Here is a 21177-nt window from a genome sequence, read left to right as displayed (position 1 = left end):
AGCTTACGGTGCAGCAACTGCTTTTGTAATTTAACATTTCTAACCTGGTTTCAATATTCCAGTGTTATGCCAATAGAACTGTTTTATGTCACATAGATTAATATATTTTTGATCTTCTTAGTGAACCTTTTGCTGTCTTATATTCTTTTAGATGATATTACTAAAGACCCCAAATGGTAGTTGCAGGTCTGAAACTGTTCAGGTCTGTTTTAAAAGTATTTTATAGTACGGTGGTCATAATAATATCTAGTGATGTTACTGATTAATGTTCTAGACTTAATGATACATGTTAAATGCAAAATATACTATTTTAAACAGTATTTTACCCATCTCTAATTGCTCTACTCGGTATTTATGATTTTAAGTCTGCTTCTGCTTTATAATCAGAGAGGGAGAGAAAAGGCAAGAAAGAGAACAGCAAGAGCAAGGATCTAGAACTATCATAAAGCATTTTACTTTTTAGAGACAAATGTATAGGCAAAATTATTTGTGCCTTATATGAGTAAGAATATTTTTGAGACACTTTCTCATTTGACCAATTTTTCTTTTCAAGTTGTTGTATTCTGCTGCTTATCATTGTAGCTTTTTGAGGTGGTGATAGGGAAGGTGTCCAGGGAGGCTGGCATGCCCCTGGCTGAGCCCAACCAGAGTAGCATTACCTTCATAAATTCACTGTAATCCAAAGATGATAATGAGTTTTGGCAAGAAGTTATCGTAGCCTGTTAACATCTGTCTGTACAATAGGAGTAACAGTTACACAGCCTAGATAATGATGTCATATCTGAGAATTAGAATATTTTCTTGTGTTTCTATTCTGCCATTTCCCATTCTTCCGCATATCAGATCTCCTGCTCCCCCAAGTTGTTTTGAATCTTGGCTGCACTTTATATCACCTGATGAGTTTTTAAATCTCTGTAAGCTCAGATCACACAGCACACTCCCACACTGATTAAATCAGAATCTCTCAGGGCTGCAGCCTAGGAAATCAGTAATTTTTAGAGCTCCGTGGGTGATTCCACTTGGAAGCCAAAGTTGCAACCCATGGTTTCAGCTGTAGTAATACCATCAGTGAACTTAGTAGTTATCTTTTTTTTTTTTAATATTTATTTAGTTGGCTGCGCCGGGTCTTAGTTGTGGCATACGGGATCTTTAGTTGCGGCAACTTAGTAGTACTTAAGAGGGTTGCTTATTAAAATCACCTGGGAGTTTTTCTCCACACTGTTCCTTCCCTCCCTCTTCCCCTATTACTGGAGTGAACCAGTGTCAACTGACAGGAGTATAACCCACTCCTTAGATGTGTTAGGACAAAAAAAACAAAGGATTAGTTTGTTAAGTACTCTTTTTCCTATACTCTTTTTGGGAGATATTCCGCTTATGTAAGTAACTTTGCATTTATCCAGTATTATTTCATGTTAATAATTTTGTGGTGTTTGTTTAGTATTTGTATAATCTCTGTGAGGGCAGAGGTCATGTCTATTCTGTTCATCACTCTATTTTCAGTACCTAACAGTGCCCAGCATATAGTGGTTACTCAGTAAATGTTACAAAAATGAATCATTAGCCCTGAGTTTTGGGAGTATCTCACTTACAGTTTTATATCTATATGTACTATCTATATTATAAAGCTTTATAGTTACATTATCTGCTAAGGAAAAAGATCTTCCATAAAACAGAACATAAACAGGAAATAGATTTATTTAATTTTGAAAGTTTTTTGCGGGTCAGGGATTCAGTGTGGATTATTAAGTTTTGAACAAAGATGCAGCACACAACACAATTCATACTTGGCTCTCAAATCAAACTTCAAAACAAAACATACAGAAAAACTAAAAAACACCAACAGGTACTTTTAGAGTTTGTGCTTAGTTTAAGCTTCATGATAAACTAGACTAGAGCTTGTACATTTATCAGCTTGTTAGTTGTATTTTACCCAGTCATAGTCTTTGTCTTAAAGTGGAAGGTGGTAAATTAAAATGACACGATCCTGTCAAATATGGTTGACTTGTGATACAGATTTACAATTCATTGGCAAAATGGCTTAAATTTTGGATGAGCTCTAGACTTTATAATGTGCAAAGAATGGGGGAAAGGATGTTACCTAAGATATCTAAAAGCTGTTATTAAATCTTTGTTATTCCAGAATTAGGAAATCTCTAGTGCCAGAGTGCTAGGATTGAGGATAGCATAGCATATCATACAAATTCACTCTGCCTATTTAAAAACCTTTATGGTTTAGATTTTCTCCTGTAACCTTAGTGCTTTACTCACTGGGTTTTCTGTTGTTTTTTTTTTCACCCCCACCCCCCCACCACCTTACTTTTTAAATTAAGAAGCAAGTAAAAAAAATACTTTTTTTAAATACATAGTGAACAATTCAGAATAGAATAGAAGAGAGTATACAGTGAAAAGTAGGTTTTCTTTCTACTGTAGAGAACTATTCTTAGAGGAAACCACTATTACCATTTTCTTGTGTATCTTTCCAGAAAGAGTCTGTTTATATTGCCAGCATACACATGCAGATAGCTTTTCATAGCCACTGTTCTGTACCTTCCTTTTTCTTTCTGTTTCTTCTTTTTTGTTCCCCCACCAACCCCATTTAACATATGTCTTAGAGATCTTTCCAAATTACTTTTTTATTTTCCTCACAGTGAGCTGTTATGATCCCCACGTCCTTACCAGATGAAGTCTTCCTTAGTCTATAACATCCTTTTCAAACCCAGCTTTCCCCCATATCTCTTCATGTAATTAATCTCTCCTCTGCTTTGCTCCCATTTTTTTTTTGTCCCTCTATTACACACCTGTCACAGGTCTGCCATATATTATCATGACTTATGTGTGGTTCTCTTATCCCAGGTGTCAACTCCTCATCTCACTCTGTATTCTTTCCACAGTCTGGCTCATCCCATCTGCAGGACTTGAGTTACCACCTGTGTACCAAGGTCTCCCAAATTTATATTTGCAGCCCAACTCCCCCCACCACACACACACATCATTGACATATTTATTTCTTGTGTATCTCAAAGGCAGCTTAGTCCTAGTGTATCCAAAACCAGCTCCTTGTTCATTGTCTGTATCTTAGTAAAAGGTATCTGTATCCATCTCAGTTGTACAGTCCAGAAAACTATGAACTATTCTTGATATCTCCTTCTCCCTCACCTCCCATATTCCAAAAACATAAGTTTGGTTGATTTTTTACTTCCTAAATCCCTCTCAAATCCATCCTCTTCCCTTTATCTCTGATATTACCTTAGTCCAGTCTGCCATAATCTTTACCTGAATTATCACAGTAGTCCACTGACATAGCCTCTCTGGTCCTCTTCCAGACCATTTTCCACACAGCAATATAAGGAATGTTTTCAAAATGTAAATATTAGTGTGACCCCCTTCCCTGCTTAAGATATTTTGATGTCTCCCTGTTGCTTTTAGGATAAAGACAAGATCTTTAATATAGCCTAACAGGGTCCTGCACGGATATTTGTTACTAATTGCCTCTTCAGTTCATCTCTTACCGCACCCCACCCCCCAGTTCTCTTTGAGTCTCTACCACACTAGACTTAACTTGCAGACGCTGCCGTTCACCTTGCTCCTTACTACCTCAGGGCATTTACATATGCTGTTCAGTCTTCCCCAGCTCTTCCCTTTTACCTTCTCCTAGTTAACTCCCACTTAGAGTTTCAAATATCATCTCAAACATTGGTTAACTCTGTGAATCTTCCCTGAACTTCCTGACTAGGTCACATCTTCCTGTCACTTAGCAAAGTACATATACCTCTCCTCTGTAGCACATTTTCTGCTGCATTTGTGTGTGTGCTAGAATTTGACTAATCACTATCTACTCAGGTAGGCAGTAATCTCCCTGAAGGCAGTGGCCTTTATATCTTTAGTTTCCTGCACAGGTGCTCAGCACAAAATAGTAGACACTCATATTTTTAATGAATAAATGAATGAATTTGTTTCTGTTTTCTCCATTGACTCGTCTTGTGGAAAGTATGCAAAATTTTACAAAGGCTCAAATACATATTTCAGGTTCAAAGTGAATCCATATGCTCAACAAGGCACAGTATGGCTTAATAAGCAATGTGTACCACAGACTTCCTAAGGCCTTAAGTTTACCAGAAAGAGGTCGTTCTGGGGGTGGGGAATGGGAAGGTAATTGTGAACTGCTAGCAGATTTCTAGGTCTATTTTGTAGTTAGTGGAATTATTTGCCTGTATTGTTTCCTAAGCCATTTCCCCTCTCCCATTGTCTTATATTTCCCTAATAAATCGTGATCTCCTAATTACTTTCAACCTAGAGAAATAAAACTTTTCCCAAAGCAGTCAGGAATAAACCTGTTCACTTATAAAACAATTGAAGTTTGGAAAGAAATAATAAAGATATGTTAAGATTGTATTCTCTCTAGATAGGCTGACTGTGTCTGCCTACCTATTAGCCATGAGAATTTAGGGGAAGCTATTTAATTGCTGTGAGCCTTGGTTTTCTCATCTGGGAAGCTGGGATAGTTACAGTATCTATCTCATAGTATTACTGTGAGGATTAAATGAGATATACAGCATTTAATGTAGTGACTCCTGGCAACATACAAATGCTCAGTCAGTGCACATGGTTGCTGCTGTTGCTGCAGCTGCTGTTCTTGTTGGGACACATTTTCCCAGTACAAAAGTTGTTTAGTCTAGTTCACACATACCTTCTCCCCCCACTCCACCTTCCTGTGTCACAGGGAAGGTAGAACTCTGTAGGCTTCAGCCAAGAGACAGTAGGAGGCCCTAGGAGGAGAAAGGGTGGTGGGCGTTTGCATTAGCGATTTGGAGGGGAGGGCAGGTACTCTTGATGTTTCCATTAGTAAAAGAAAAGTCTGGATCTTCACATACATGGCACCTCACTTAAAGTTATGGGGGAAATGGTTTAAATTGACTTGTGAGCCAGCATTGAAACCACCATTTATATTACTGTGGTTAAAATGTGATCCAGAGTTCCAAATTACCTGATTTTAAAACACATTATTGTGTTTCAAACTCTTTCTATAAACCAGCACTTAAAGAAACAGTACTTCTTGCTTTAATATGGAAACATTTACTTGTTCTAAACTTCATTTGTATTTTTTTAAATTAATAAACGTTATTTTTAGAGCAGTTTTAGCTTCACAGCAAAATTGAGCAGGAAGTACAGAGTACCCGTGTACCTGCTGTCCCACATACACAGCCTCCTCTCTCCCAACATCTCACACTACACCAGTACATCTGCTACCATTGATGAGCCTGCATTTGACACGCTGTTATCACTTGGTGACTTTAGTTTACATTAGGGTTCACACTTGGTGTTCTACGTCCTGTGGGTTTGGATGAATGTATAATGACATGTATCCACCATGGTAGCATCATACAGAATAGTTACACTGTCCTAGAGATCCTGTATGTTCTGCCTGTTCATCCCATCCTCCCCATTAAACCCTAACCACCATTCATCTTTCTACAATCTCTATAGTTTTGACTTGCAAGAATGTCATATAGTTGGAATCATACAGTATGTATGATTCAGATTGGCTTCTAGTAATATGCATTTATGTTTCCTCCATGTCTTTTAATGCCTTGGTAGCTTATTTATTTTGAGGGCTGAATAATGTTCCACCATCTGAATGTACCACTTTATTTATCCATTTGCTTACTGAAGGAGATCTTGTTTGCTTCGAAGTTTGGACCATTATGGATGGTCCAAACTATATAAACGTTCAGTAGTCCAAACTACTATAAACATTCATACATAGGTGTTTATATAGACATAAGTTTTCAATTCATTAAGTACCTAGGTGCACAGTTGCTGGATTGTATGGTAGGAGTATGTTTAGTTTTGTAAGAAACCGTCAAACTATCTTCCAGAGTGGCTCTGCCATTTTGCATTCCCACCAACAATGAATGAGAGTTTTGTTGCTCCACATCCTCACCAGTATTTGGTGTTGTCAGTGTTTTGGATTTTGGCCATTCATATAGGTGTGTAGTGATATCTTGTTGTTTTAATTTGGAGTTCCCTAATGATGTTTTAGTCCATTTGGACTGCTCTAACAGAATACTATAGACTGGGTGACTTACAGACACCAGAAATTTATTTCTCACAGTTCTGGAAGCTGGGAAGTTCCAGATTTCATGCCTGATGAAGATCTGCTTCATGGCTCACGAATGGCTGTCTTCTCACTGTGTCCTTCCATAGCAGGAGGAGCAAGGGAACTCTGGGGGTCTCTTTTATAAGGGCACTCACTGCCATTCCTGAGGGCTGTATTCTCAGGACCTAATTCCCTCCCATAGCCACCCCCCCCACACACACACACACATACCACCACGTCGGGCGTTGGAATTTCAACATGAACTTTGAGGGTGGATGGGAGACAACTCACAAACACTCAGTCCACAAAATGTGATGTTGGCCATCTTTTAATATGTTCTTTTGCCATCTGTGTATCTTCTTTGGTGCGGTATCTTTGTTCATGTCTTTTGTCCATTTTTTAATTAGGTCGTTCATTTTTTCTTTGAGTTCTAAGGGTTCTTTGTGTATCTTGGATAACAGTCCTAATCAGATGTGTCATTTGCAGATATTTTCTCCCAGTCTGTGACTTGTCTTCTCATTCTGTTGATGTTGTCTTTTGCAGAGCAGAATATTTTAATTTTAGTGGTCCAGCTTATCTGTTATTTCTTCCTGTATTGTGTCTTTGGTACTGTATCTGAAAGGCGTCACCATACCCAAGGGCAACTAAGTTTTCTCCTATATTATCTTCTAGGAGTTTTGTAGTTTTACATTTTATATTAGGCCTGTGATCCATTTTCAGTTTATGTTCGTGAAGGGTGTAAAGTCTGTGTCTAAATGTCATTTTTTTAACATATGGGTGTCCAGTTGTTGTAGCACCATTTTTTGAAAAGACTGTCTTTGCTCCATTGTATTGCCTTTGCTCCTTTGTCAAAGATCACTTGACTTTATTTATGTGGGTCTATTTCTGGCCTCTCTGTTTTGTCCCATTGATCTATTCGTCTATTCTTTCGCCAATACCACACTGTCTTGATTACTGTTGCTGTATAGTAAGTCTTGAAGTTGGATACTGGCAGTCCTCTGACTTTGTTCTCCTTCAATATTGAGTTGGCTATTCTGGATCTTTTTCTCTCCATGTAAACTTTCTAATCAGTTTGTTGATATCCACAAAATAATTGGCTGGGATTTTGATGAGTTTGCATTGAATCTGTAGATGGGAAGAACTGACATCTTGACAGTGTTGAGTTTTCTTACCCATGAACATATAGTAGTCTCCATTTATTTAGTTCTTCTTTGATTTTATTTGTATTTTAACAGATTTTATATTAATATTTAGTATTTTAAAATTTAGTCATGGTGGATAAGGTCTATTGAAGTTATACCAACATGGCATCTTAGCTCAAGCTCTTTCATTTCTGTAGCCATAAAATTAAACCCACGCTTAAGTAAGAACTTTGTATTACTACTTTTTTTTTAATGCACACTACACACACAGGTATATTTATTTTAACAATTTAATGGTTTAGGACGGGACACTCACCAGTACACCACTTTTCATAGTTAGGTCCGTCTTAAGTCAGACATATGTTATATTCTTTTCTCCTTGAATTTAATTCAGCTCTTCTTAAGATTGCCATAGGGATAAAAACCATACAGATTTTAGTGTAAATCTTTGCAGTTGGCTTAGTATGAGATTTAAAAATTGTATAGGGCTTCCCTGGTGGCGCAGTGGTTGAGAGTCCGCCTGCCGATGCAGGGGACACGAGTTTGTGTCCCGGTCTGGGAAGATCCCACATGCCGCGGAGTGGCTGGGCCCTTGAGCCATGGTCACTGAGCCTGTGCATCCGGAGCCTGTGCTCCACAATGGGAGAGGCCACAACAGTGAGAGGCCCGCGTAATGCAAAAAAAAAAAAAAAAAAAAAAATTGTATAAAAAAGCATTGTGTTAAGAAAAGGATATTTGTAAAATGGAATCTGTTATTAAATTAAGCATTTGAGAGTTCTTGTGGGGAATCACACCAGTGCTGTAAAAGGCTAGTGTTTATGACCCTTGCAGTAACAGTAATTGCTGAACGAATATTCAAGTGATGAGAAACTGGATTTTGCTAAGATCAGTCCTCTTGCTGCTAATGTTTAAAATAGTGTTACTCATTAACAATAAGAGCAGCTAGTAACAGAAAATTCCCAGGTGCAAGTTTGTCACTCTATCTAAACTTTCTGCTTTTTACTTTTGTTTGTTTTGGGCAGAAGATATAATAGCTTATGGGAAACATGGTATTTAAAGGGAGGAAGGTAATGTTTGCAGGGGAAAAACAGGAAAATAAAATACTACTCTTTTTCTTAGTGGTATTTAAACAAAAATTGACGTCCTCAATTCTGGAATTTAACAATTGATCTTTCTTTTTGGCTTTAGCAAAATATTGAGGTTGCAGTACACAAAGCCCCTGTTAACTTTGTCTCTGCCTTTTCCTAATTTGACTCAGAGCTGGAATGATTTTACTTCTGCTGTATCAGCGAAGTAAATTACTAGGTAAATGAACCCTTTCTTATGAAATTAATACATGTTTACCCCACTATCTGAAAGTAGAGTGTTCCTATAAAACCTTCCGTAAGCCTAAATGATGTGAAGCGAAGAAGCAGTTACCTTAGGACACATCTTGCTAATGGCAGCACAAAATAAATCGAGATAAAGCACAGGTGCTCACAGACACAGTTCAAAGCTCCGGAGGCTTGATGCTGAGATGCTGAGTGTAGTTCCCAGGGAAGGAGCTTGGTGGTGCCGCTCTCCCTGCCTCTAAAATGTTCACTGCAGAACAGACTGAACACTGTTTTTGCTTTTCACCTGTTTTTTATTTTTTATTTTTATTTTTTATTTTTTTTTTCTTTTTGCGGTATGCGGGCCTCTCACTGTTGTGGCCTCTCCCGTTGCGGAGCACAGGCTCCGGATGCGCAGGCCCAGCGGCCATGGCTCACGGGCCCAGCCGCTCCACGGCATATGGGATCCTCCCAGACCGGGGCACGAACCCGTATCCCCTGCATCGGCAGGCGGACTCTCAACCACTGCGCCACCAGGGAGGCCCTCACCTGTTTTTTAAAAAGCGAAAATCTTCTTTGCATCTCTTTTGGTTGGTGAAAACAGGTACTAATGTAAGTCTTCCGTAAGAGCAAAGTGGCATAAAGGGAGTTTTTTAAAAGCAGGGGATACCCATTTAAGAAAAAGTTCCCTTTCTGCTTCCTCCTTTCCTCTTTTCCCTTTCCTCTGCCATTAAACATGCTCTATGACAGGGGTCCCCAACCCCCGGGATCTAATGCCTGATGAACTGAGGTGAAACTGATGTAATAATAATAGACGTAAAGTGCACAATAAATGTAATGCACTTGAATCATCCTGAAACCATCCCCCCTACCCCCGGTCCTTGGAAAAATAGTCTTCCATGCAAACGGTCCCTGGTGCCAAAAAGGTTGGGGCCCACTGCTCCGTGAGATCTCTCTTTCCTCTCCCCTTGGGCAGATCCCACAACTCTTTAGTCACTTTGAGTTATTAAAATACATCTGATTTTCAGGGCATAAAAAGCCCATTTCACCGTAAGTTGAAGAGCCTGGTCCACATCTTGCAGCCTCATGGAGCTTCCATTTCTAGTGGGAGACGGACAATAATAAGTAAGATAAATAGATAAAATATATGTTAGAGAGTGATAGATGCTATGGAGAAAAAATAGAAAGGCGAGTGAAATGTGTGGAGACTGTATGTGACATTTTAGATAGAGTGGCCAAGAAAGGCCTCACTGAGAAGGTGGCTTTTGAGCCAAGAAAGACATGTAGAAGGTGGTGGCACAAACCATGTGGGTATCTTGAGGAAGAGCATTCCAGGCAGAGACACTGGTGCGGAGACCCTGAGGTGGAAATGTACATTTTAGTTGGAGAAACAGGTTGCTATAGCCAGTTGAGCGAGGAAAGGAGGAGCAGATAAGAAGGATGGTAGTGGTGATGTGCCGTATAGGTCAGAAGACTTTGACTTTAACACAGAATAAGGAGGTAAGCCGTTGGAGGGTTTTGACCAGAGTCCCATGGTCTGATTTACTTATCGCTCTGCCTGGTTGTCATTGAGAATAGACTACCGTGGTGGGGCTTAGGGCCTCAGGTGGAAGCAAGGAGGCTATTGTAATTAACCAGGCAGAGAATGCTGGTGTTTTCAATTATGGTTGAGGTGGTAGGAGTAGGGAGAAGTAGTAGAATTTGAGGTATGTTTTGAAGAGAAAACCAGTGGAATTTACAGGAGGTGGGATAGAAAGAGTGTTGTCAAGGGTGAGGTCTAGGTGTTTGCCCTGAGGAACTAAAATAATAAAGAGTTGCCATTAGCTGAATTAGGGAAGCTTGTAAGAGGAATTGGAATATCTGGGATTCAGTTTGGGGCATGTTAAACTTTTCAAAATTACTGGATACAAAGTATTAGATTTCAAAATAAAGAGTGTTTAGTAGGCATTTAGATGTATAGCTCTGGAGTTTAGTATAGAAGTGTAGGCTAGAGATACAGGTTTGTAGTTTCAGAGCTTACTGATGCTATTGGAAGCCATAAAACTGCAGGAGATCAACAAAAGAGTAGATGTAGTTAGAAAGGAGAAGAGGTTTAAGGACTGAGCTCTGGAGGATTGGCAATATTTAGAGGTTAGGGAGATAAGGAACAGCAATAGTGATTGAGAGGGAGAGGCCAAGAAAGTTAGGAGGAAAACCAGTCAGTATGTTATTCTAGCAACAAAGCAGAGAAAGTATATCAAGGAGGAAGAAGTGACCAACTGTGTCAAATGTTGCTGGGCCAGTCATATAAGATGAAGATTGAGAAATGAGCGTCGAGTCTAGTGATGAGGTCACTGATGACCTTGGATGAGAGCTGCTTCAGTGGAGTGGTGGGGGGAGTTAAGAGCCTGTTAGAGGTAATTGAAATGAGAGCTGGAAGGGGTAGTGGAATCGTGATTAGTTTTTAAATAAAGATTGGGGAAGTGGCGCTGTAGCATCCTTGTGGGCATGATTCACCAGAGAGGGAAAAATAGATGATCCAGGATGGAGTGTAGAATTGCGGGAGTGTTGTCCTTTTGGAAGAGAGAAAGAGAGAAGATTGAGAACTAGTGAAAAGGTGTGGCTAGCACCTATCTTGAGATTGTCAGCATTTAGCACCCATTTTCTACTCAGCTGTGAAGCCTCAGTGGCAGGTCAATTACTATAAAATGTTATGTTTGAATTAGGGTGGAGTCAGTTGTGCCTCCAGCACACCCACACACACCCTCCTTACCGCCCCCAGCCCCCCATCTTGATTAGCAGGTGGCACCTTTGTGAGAAGGAAAATGGGGGCTCTTATTCCAGACAAGGCAGCCAAAAAGAGCTGGATTTTTAGCCCTAACTCACCTTAGGCTAGGTTCCTTAGAACACAGCCATAAGCTGCAACCCTACTAGGTCTACTCCAAAACAGTAGGGAAAGTCACATTTCATATCCTGCTGCAATAACCATATCCTTAGTGTCTTGTAGCAGAATAGCATAACTGAGAAGACAGCAAATTTAAGAACCAAGAACTTGGTGTGGAAATTCCAGCTCTTCTACCAACTGGCAGAGCAGAGTTAAAATGGATCGCTTACTTTCTGTGAATTGGTTTCTTCAAGTGTAAAAGGAGGGGTTTGGCTTCAACCAGATCCTTTTCATGCTGAAATTCTGTGATTCATTAAAATATAGTAATCCCCAGCCATCTGAAGCATAACATAGTTCTTCTGCCAAGAACCAAAGAATATCACCGAGGAAATTTGGTTTCTTTGGAGAATTGCTCTCCTTAGGTTCCTACCCAAGTAAGTATTTGCAGAATTTGACTGGAGATTAAATTACACATAGTAGCACTGAAATTATAAGAGGAAATACAAATATAGCAAAACTATTGAAGTCAGTAGAGATTTATGCAGACTTTGTCCAAATTCTCTTGAGTATTTTGTAGCTGTGGGACCTACGGAAAGTTATTTAACTCTCTGAACTTTAGTTTCCTCATCTAAAAATAGGAATATAATAATAGTACCTACTTCATAGATTTGTAAGGAGAATTAAATGAGATAATGCACTATGGTGCTTTGACAGATGCTTGGCTTATTATGGAGTAAACCTTAGCTGCTGTTGTTATCATCATCATCATCCTCATCATCATTATTATCATCAGTGTGTGACATGTGTAGTTTAAAACATTTTAGTATAGCAGCTGTACTATAAAAGTCTCATACTATAGTTTTATAACGATTACTTTGAATCATCAAGGGAAAAATTAACTTAGAAAAGGAAATGCCGTTGAATCAGTTTAAGCTTCTGCTTTTTTTAAACAAAATTGGTACTTCATTTTGTATGCCTTTAGTTACAGTGAAAATTCCCTTGAGGAATATACCTGATTCTCAGATGATAGAACAATGAGCCATTACTGTAATTAGTTCCAGTTGCTGTGTATGCTTAAAACTTAGAGAAGATAGTATTTTTCAAAAGTGTATTTTCCCTAAATAGGCCATAAAAGTAAGATTTTATAGTTCATATATATCTGCCTTAAAGACAGGTTTTTGAAACATCCTGTAAACATGTTGATTGTACCGTCAAGTTTTCTCCACCCTTTCTGTATGAACTGTTGTCAGAGTGATTATTGATAGCATCGCCTACTTGATGTTTACAGTCTGCAGTGTATGTTTTACAGAATGAATAAGCTATAGTTAAATCATTTAACGTATACCTGAATGTCCTATTGTAGTTAGGGTGGTTGCTTTATCAGTGCTGGTTTGCACTTATTTTAAATCAAACATGCAGATCATTTATAAACTGATGGTCATTTTAAAAGAAGAAAAGCTTTATACATAACTTAGTGCAGAAAGTCAAGTTAGTCTAAAGTGTAAAGGTTAGAGAAAAATGGAAGTCCGTAAGGTAAATTTGAAAAGGGTTTAAGGGGTATTGGATGTGTCTTACTAACAAATAACTGTGAGTTTAGACTTTATTTGAATTATCTCTCATTGTAGTTTATAAATGAAATGATGGTGTTGAACACAATGTAATGTACTTGGGGTTTAGTAGCACCTAGCACTCAGACCTTGAACAACATTCCCACTAAAAGGAACCAGGGCTCCTTGAAGAAATGGCAGATTGCAAGGATGGGAGCCTGGAACATATCGTTAGGCCAGAAAGTAAGGAAGTGTTCCAAAAAATGATGGTGGCCTATCACAAGAATACAGGGTCATTTTGAAGGTGTTCCCAGTGGCCAGATCTGGGGTGATTTGAGTATCAAAATAATTAAATTCAGTAAGAATTCTAAATCATTAGGAAAAAAGATAGGAATCCATGAGACCTCACCAATAATACACATACATATTCATAGAATCAGGAGAAGAGAGGGCTCAGGGGCCAGCTGGTAAATGTGGAGGAAATGCTGACATTGGAAAATTATGATTTTATCACTATCATACTAAGGTTTACTTTAGCCAAGAATCACAAGTCGATGTTAAATCTAGGGGAGAAATTCTGATGAAGAGTTGGGTATTTGCAAAGGTTGCTTATTGGTTGCAGTAGGAAAATTGGACAGCACTTGATCTGGATAGTGAAAATTAACATCACCAGTGTGCCTCTGGATGTGACACCCTGAGAAGAACACAGCATCACTTACGTTCTCGTCTAGCTAGGACTGAACTACCTGCATCTAATCATAAGGAAACATCAGACGAGTTCCAAATGATGAGCATTCTATTAAAAGAAAAACTGTATTCTTCAAAAATATTAATATTATAGAAGGCAAAGGAAGGCTAAAAGGCTCTATATTAAAGGAGACTAAAGGCACAGGATATATAGATGGTTGATCCCAAGACTGGGATCTTGTATCTGGAGGAAAATTAAGATTTTTTTCTAAGGCGTAATTGGTTCAGTTGACAACATTATTTTGCAGATTGTAGGTATTGTATGGATTTTACTTTTACTGAAATTGTAGCTATATTGCAGTTGTATTAGAAAATGCACACTGAAATATTTATGGGGAAAGGGCCATGATACATTCAACTTACTCTCAAATGATTCAGAAGAAAAGCACTTTGTGTGTGTGTGTTGTGTATGTGTGGGTTTTTTTTTTTTTTTTAGGAGGCGATGGAGAGGGAGAGAGAGGGAGTTGACAAAGCAAATGAGCAAAATGGGATTCTGGATAAAGTTATACAGGTGTTCTTTGCTTTTGTGATTTTTCTATAAGTTAGAAATATTTCCAAATATGTTTATACACACATGCATGCACAAGTTGGTTGAGACATTTCTTTTATACTTATCTCTTATTGTTCTAGGCTGCTAATTTACCTTTGATACTTAATTGGTTTAAGATGTTAAATTCATTGATCACAGATATACACATTGATTTTTAATTTCTTTTAAATAGTGCTGGGCCTAAAGGAGATAACATTTATGAATGGAGATCGACTATACTTGGTCCACCAGGTTCTGTATATGAAGGTGGTGTGTTTTTTCTGGATATCACATTTTCATCTGATTATCCATTTAAGCCACCAAAGGTAAGAACCTAGAATTGCATTCTTTAATACTTATCCTTTTCCACAGTCAGTTTATTCTAGGGGATGGATGCAGTTATTTTTATTCAATTGTTTTTCATGGATTATACAGAAACTCTCATGTAACCAAGGATTTTAAAACTAGAAGTAATTGATTTGTCTTTTACAAATAACTTTGTAATCAGCAGAGAGTTTGTTAATTGTAAATAAAAGTATGCCACTTTGCACATCAGTAAGCACATAAATTTTAGGTTTATGATATGAGAAAAAGTATCTTATGAACCTTGCTTAAGAAACCTGTTGGGATAAAAAGTAAATTTGTCTGACAGCTTCCGGAAAGAACAGTTAAGTAACTTGAATCTTGTGTTAAATACCCTATCTTTATAGATGAGCAAAGACTAGAAATCTATAGCAAAGAAGAGAGAGCTAGTACTATTTAATAAACTTATTTTGTGCCCTCTGTAAGTATGATGCATTGATGGGAGTGAGGGCGGCTGGGTGACTTAGGCCTCCTGTTGTCTCTGAATGTGAATTAGGTGGATAACAGTGAGAAGGGTTGAGTTGTGTCTTGTGATCACTGGCAATTATTTTTCAAGTCTTAAACATAACAGTTACTTGAATAGCTTCCTCCTCTGACTTCTCCCAATAAAATGGTCAAGCCAGCAGTTTTTACCATCAGTATTAAGCCTGAGCATAATTATGCTGTCGTTAGAAAGACTTCTGACATGTCAGGGAGAAGTGTTATCAAGCCCTTAACTGTCAACGTAGTTCCTTATGTTCCCTTCATTATTTAAAATATATGTTGCGATTTAATGCCTGCCTCACGTGCATGTGTGTTGTTATGTGTGTGTGTGTAAAAATAAAGGATTTTTTTTTAAGGCGGCAGATCATTTCTCCCTTATCTAACAAGGTAACAACAGTTCCACCTAGTGGTATTTACCTCAAATTGCAGATACCAAGTTTCCCTATCACCTAGAGGTATTGGCTGTCAACTACAGCTGTCAGTTTTTGAGGGCTTTACTGTGTGGTCCCACCAGAACCTAAGATCTTTAAATGATTGTCTTATTTAATGTTCTCGGGTATGTCTAGTATCTCTTGCTAGATCAATCAAAGAAAGGGACAAAACCCTCATGTTAATAATACTGCAGATTGTATTCACATTCAGAATGACACATGTTAAATGCCAATATATCATTAACTATTCAGTTTGCCTTCAGTGCTTAAGTTTTCTGTATTATAGCAAAAAAAACCTTAGCAAAATAGCACATGACTGTATTTATAGTGAGGCTTATTTCTACTTTCATCATTTTTCATATTGGAAATTGGTTTTAACATAGTAGCAAAATTAGAAAAAAGTTTGCAATATTTAGTTTTTATGAAATTTATACATGAGGGAAACTTTGTTAAAGGAAGAGACATTTTTCTTAGAATCTTTCAATGGAAAATAGAGATTGACTAGCATAGTTCTATATATGATTTGTCATAATTATGTTGGTTAATATGATGGCTATTTATTAATTTAACATGTTAATTTTTTTGCTAAAGTCTCAATACTTTTATTTTGTAACCCTTTAATGTTGATTCCTTCCTCTTCCCTAAGATATCTTATGTAGTATTATGAAGCACTCCTCAGATCTATAGTTGGACAAGTGAAAAAGAAATAAGACTTCTGCTGTTATCTTGGTTTAGGAATAATTATTTCTCTACAGTTCTGCTTATTTTTGAAGTTCAGATAAGGTGTTGAACTTCTTGAAGAATAATAGAAATTTAATTCTCTTCTGTTCATTGATTGTTAAAAGCTGAAAGGAATCAGAGTATTAATGGTGTTTGTAAGCCATGCATACCTATTGAGTAGTCAGCTGTCAACGATATGAACATACATTATTCCCATATTCTGGAGCAGGGCTGTCTGATAGAAATATAATGCAAGCTACATGTGTAATTTTTTATAGAAACAGTGAAATTAATTTTAATAATATTTTACTTAATCCAGTGTATCCAAAAATATCGTCGTTTCAACATGTAATCAATAGAAGCATCATTAACGCCATATTTTACATTCTGTTTGATATTGTCTTTGAAATCTGGTATGTATTTTACACTTTTAGCCCATCTTAATTCTTATAACCACACTATAAGAGCTCTGTGTAACTAGTATGTACTGTGTTAGAACAGTTCTAGAGTTACATACGGTAGTCCCTCCTTCTCCTCAGGGGGTATGTTCCAAGACCCTCAATGGATTCTTAAAACCACGGATAGTACTGAACCCTATATGATGCTATTTTTCCCGATGCATAAATGCCTATGATAAAGTTTAATTTATAAATTAGGCACAGTAAGAAATTAATAATAATTAATAATATAAAGTTAGAGCAGTTATAACAATATACTGTAATAAAAGTTATGTGATTGTGGCCTCTCTCTCTCTCAAAATATCTTGTACAAACTTAATGCCTCTTCCACTGTAACTAAGCACTTATGCCTGTAGCTTTTTCAGCTTGATGTACAACAGCAAAACTAGCACAAGTGTTTTTATCCTTTTACAATTTCATGGATAGAAGACTCATTCTTACCATAGATCTTAGCAACCTCAGTGTAGAATTTTTTTTCCTGCCCTTATTAAGTCAAAAACTTCCACCTTTTCACTTAAGCAAGAATTTTACAGCTTCTCTTTGGCAGATCTCAGTTGCCAGCATCACTGCTCTTGAACTTTGGGGCCATTATCAAATAAAGTAGGGTGACTTGAACACAAGCACTACAATACCGCAGCAGTTGAACTGATAGCCAAGATGCTACTTAGTAGACTGACTGGGCAGGATTATGCTGGACACCCAGGCAGGGTAGAGCAGGACAGTGCAAGATTTCATCATGCTACTCAAAACAGTGCAAAATTTAAAACGTATGAATTGTTTATTTCTGGAATTTTCCATTTAATATTTTTGGACCCCAGTTGACCTCAGGGGTCCAAAACTGAAGCCATGGAAAGCAAAACTGTGGATAAAATGAGTACTACTGTGGTCTCTTTCTCCTCCTTCACCACTACGCCAGTGGTTTCTTTCTTGTTTTTAATTATGCGTCCTTATCAGAAATACACTTTTGAGTGCTTTAAACATTTTCTTCCCAGACTCCACTTGGGAGATCACAGTACATTGCTAGTTCCAAGGGATCAGGAACTGTCTTTTTTCTTTGCAACTCCAAATTAAGAATTAACCACCCAATTTGTGTTTGTGATTGTTTGAAACTGGTGAGTGTTTGTTTCTATGATTGATTCTCTTTTTTCACATATCTCAAGGATATAATAGTTTCCTTTATTCAGTAGCTTAGGACCTTACTTGTTTCGTTTTACTGTCTTAGTCTAACAAGACAGTGAGCCATTTGTGGAAATGAAAGTCTGAGAAATAGAAAGGCTGGTGATTTCACCAACCTTCTCCAGTATTTTCTGACACATGGCAAGAGATTAGCTAAGTTGGTGACCTTTTTCTACTAAGAAACTAATGTAACTTTAGTTTTATGTTTAAAAAAACTCTTCACTAGTTTCTCTTACCTTTGGCACCAAAACGTTTCTGTTCTCCCTTACTTCCTGTCTTTAAATAGTGGTGTATGTGTGCATGCCCACACATACATTCATAGAATTACCGTATCATTTGTTTAAGCAATTCAGCGACTCATTTGGTTTAAAAGCAATATAGTTCCTGCTATACTGGGTAAAAACAATTTCTTTGAACTGAATTAAAATAAAACCATTTAATTTTGCTCTTACTTAAACCTAGTGTTTGTTAGCTCTTCAGTGAAATTATATGCTATTTGCTATGATCTGTGATATGTTCCACTTCGTTTTTGCTAGTGAGAGTTCTGGTTGGTAATAAAGCTTTTTATTTTCTTTCTGTCTTTAATGTCACTGCCCTTAGGTTACTTTCCGCACCAGAATCTATCACTGCAACATCAATAGTCAGGGAGTCATCTGCCTGGACATCCTTAAAGACAACTGGAGTCCTGCTTTGACTATTTCAAAGGTTTTGCTGTCAATTTGTTCTCTTTTGACAGACTGCAACCCTGGTAAGCAGATTTTTATTAACACATACATTGAGGCTACAAAAACTGCATTTTTTTCAGTTTAAAGTGAAGTTGAGAAGTAAATGCTGTTGGTACAAAGATCAGCATAAAACACTTTTTGAGGAAATTATCAATGCCATTTCAATTAGAATAGACCAAAAGTTTCACAATAACTTCCTTTAATTTGTTAATGGCATACTACCCTATAATTATTTTCTCCCTGTCATTGGTGACTCTCTGTTTTCTAAATTAATGGAGGTGTACAAACCACTTTTGACGGGAGTGAAGTAATGTTTCTTACACCACTGCCTCCTTCTCTTGCTCCTTCCATGCTGCCATGTGCTTTAACGCAGTCTCTCAGTATTGAAGGGCTTCTTGTTCTCCCTTCCTTTTCGGATTATGGTTGGTTGTATTAGATGTGGTAATAGTCGATATTAAAATGATAGCCGATGAGAGAGTTAGACTACATTATGATTTTAAGAACTCAGAGATAAAGTCATTAGTGTGTAATCTGTAAGAAATGCCTAACTGCCACACATGATCTTTAATGTGGGTAGCTGACTTGCAAAAATAATGTTTAGACCTGGGATTTCGCATATGCTCTCTTACTAAGTGGTCATTTTTTAAAGAAGTTGGCTTATTTTTTCTAAATATTTAATCAATCACCAAAGGTTATTACTGTTATATTAGGCCTAGCAGTTATACATATACCCAAAATACAGATAGATAGATAGATAGATAAATAGATAGATAGAATGACATATAGAAGGATATTCATTATGGCATCTTTTATTAAAGCAAAAGATTGTAAATAACCTACATATCCATTAATAGAGGATGTAGCTTAATGAGGTAGCTCTATGTGAATGGATAGAGAAAACTCTCTAAGATATATTAAGTAAAAAAGCAAGGCACTGAAAAAAAACACACGTGTGTAACAATATTCTAAATGGTTATAAATGTGTATAATGTCTCTGGGTAGAAATGCTGTGAACAGGTATAAATTATTTGCCAGGAAGAGAAACTTCTGAGTAGTTGGAGTCAGGAGGGAAGAGAGCTTTACGTTTTACTGGCTGTCGTTTGGTGTACTTCAAATGTTGTACATAGTACATAGTACACCGTTTTTGAAAAATAAATTCAAAATAAAATTTACATCTCAGATTCAATTTCTCACTCAGTACTATTTAAAACAAAATGGCAAGTAAGCTTTCAAATGGAGGTAAGGGTAATGATTTAAGTCGTGTTATTGTACAGAATGAAGGAAATATTTCATTCTGAATAGCATTGCATCATAGGATCTGAGTTTGGAAAAATTAATTTTTAAATATCCGTAGAAAAACAAATACAATCATCTAGCACACTTTTATTGTTCAATAAAATGCTGAGTGAAAATGTTTTTGTATGTTAAAGGCATACACATTTTTAAAAATCAGATTTATCAACTCAATATTTATTTTTTAAAGAGGCTTTTCTAATTTGAATATTAAAATATAAAGATGATTATGTTACTTCAAACATTTTTCTTTTGAGAAATTAGCCATTATATATCAAGATGCTGCTGAAAAATCAGCATTTCAGTTCAGTAGACTATTAGAACTGAACCTTTAAGACACCATATAATATCTTTTAATGTTCTTTCCACTTTTCCAGCGGATCCTCTGGTTGGAAGCATAGCCACTCAGTATTTGACCAACAGAGCAGAACATGACAGGATAGCCAGACAGTGGACCAAGCGATATGCAACATAATTCACATAATTTGTATGCAGTGTGAAGGAGCAGAAGGCATCTTCTCACTGTGCTGCAAATCTTTATAGCCTTTACAATACGGACTTCTGTGTATATGTTATACTGATTCTACTCTCTGCTTTTATCCTTTGGAGACTGGGAGACTCCCCAAAAAGGTAAATGCTATCAAGAGTAGAACTTTGTAGCTGTAGATTAGTTACGTTTAAAACGCCTACTTGCAAGTCTTGCTTCTTTGGGATATCAAAGTGTATTTTGTGATGTACTAAGGATACTGGTCCTGAAGTCTACCAAATATTATAGTGCATTTTAGCCTAATTCATTATCTGTATGAAGTTATAATAGTAGCCGTAGATGACTAGGAATTATGTCATTTGTATTAAACCCAGATCTATTTCTGAGTATGTGGTTCATGCTGTTGTGAAAAATGTTTTACCTTTTACCTTTGTCAGTTTGTAACGAGAGGATTTCCTTTTACCCTTTGTAGCTCAGAGAGCACCTGATGTATCATCTCAAACACAATAAACATGCTCCTGAAGGCGTAGTTTCCTGTCGTAATATTTTAAGTCAGTCTTGTTAGAAGGTGTGTCTGAGATGATTGTTGATGAAATAAAAATGTGAATATGAAGATTAACTACAGAGGACTAGTATAAATAAATCATTTATTAAATTGAAAACATTTGAAATCTTATAAATGTGTAGAGTTTTTTTCCTTTAAGTCCTAATGAGAGAATACATGAGTTTAAATATACAAAACTGCGTTTTTTAACCACTGGTCTCAAGAAAACATAAAGCTCTACTTTGATAATATGATATTTGAG

General features: G+C 37.1%; 1 protein-coding gene across 4 annotated transcripts in view; it reads left to right on the top strand.

Annotated features, from left to right (window-relative positions):
- UBE2E3 (ubiquitin conjugating enzyme E2 E3) overlaps positions 1-20897 on the top strand; it is a 90132-nt gene extending 69235 nt beyond the window's left edge. For all 4 annotated transcript variants that reach the window (XM_081242973.1, XM_081242970.1, XM_081242971.1 and 1 more), the window contains 3 exons: positions 14429-14561; positions 18467-18614; positions 20262-20897. In XM_081242973.1, the coding sequence (XP_081099099.1) occupies positions 14429-14561; positions 18467-18614; positions 20262-20359 (379 nt within the window). In that variant the 3' untranslated portion in view covers positions 20360-20897. The remainder of the gene's footprint in view (positions 1-14428; positions 14562-18466; positions 18615-20261) is intronic.
- The last annotated feature ends 280 nt before the right edge of the window (positions 20898-21177 follow it).

This window comes from Mesoplodon bidens (genome assembly GCF_964165515.1).
Source record: "Mesoplodon bidens genome assembly, chromosome: 8".
NCBI lineage: Eukaryota > Metazoa > Chordata > Mammalia > Artiodactyla > Ziphiidae > Mesoplodon > Mesoplodon bidens.
This window is presented reverse-complemented; position numbering and strand designations above follow the sequence as displayed.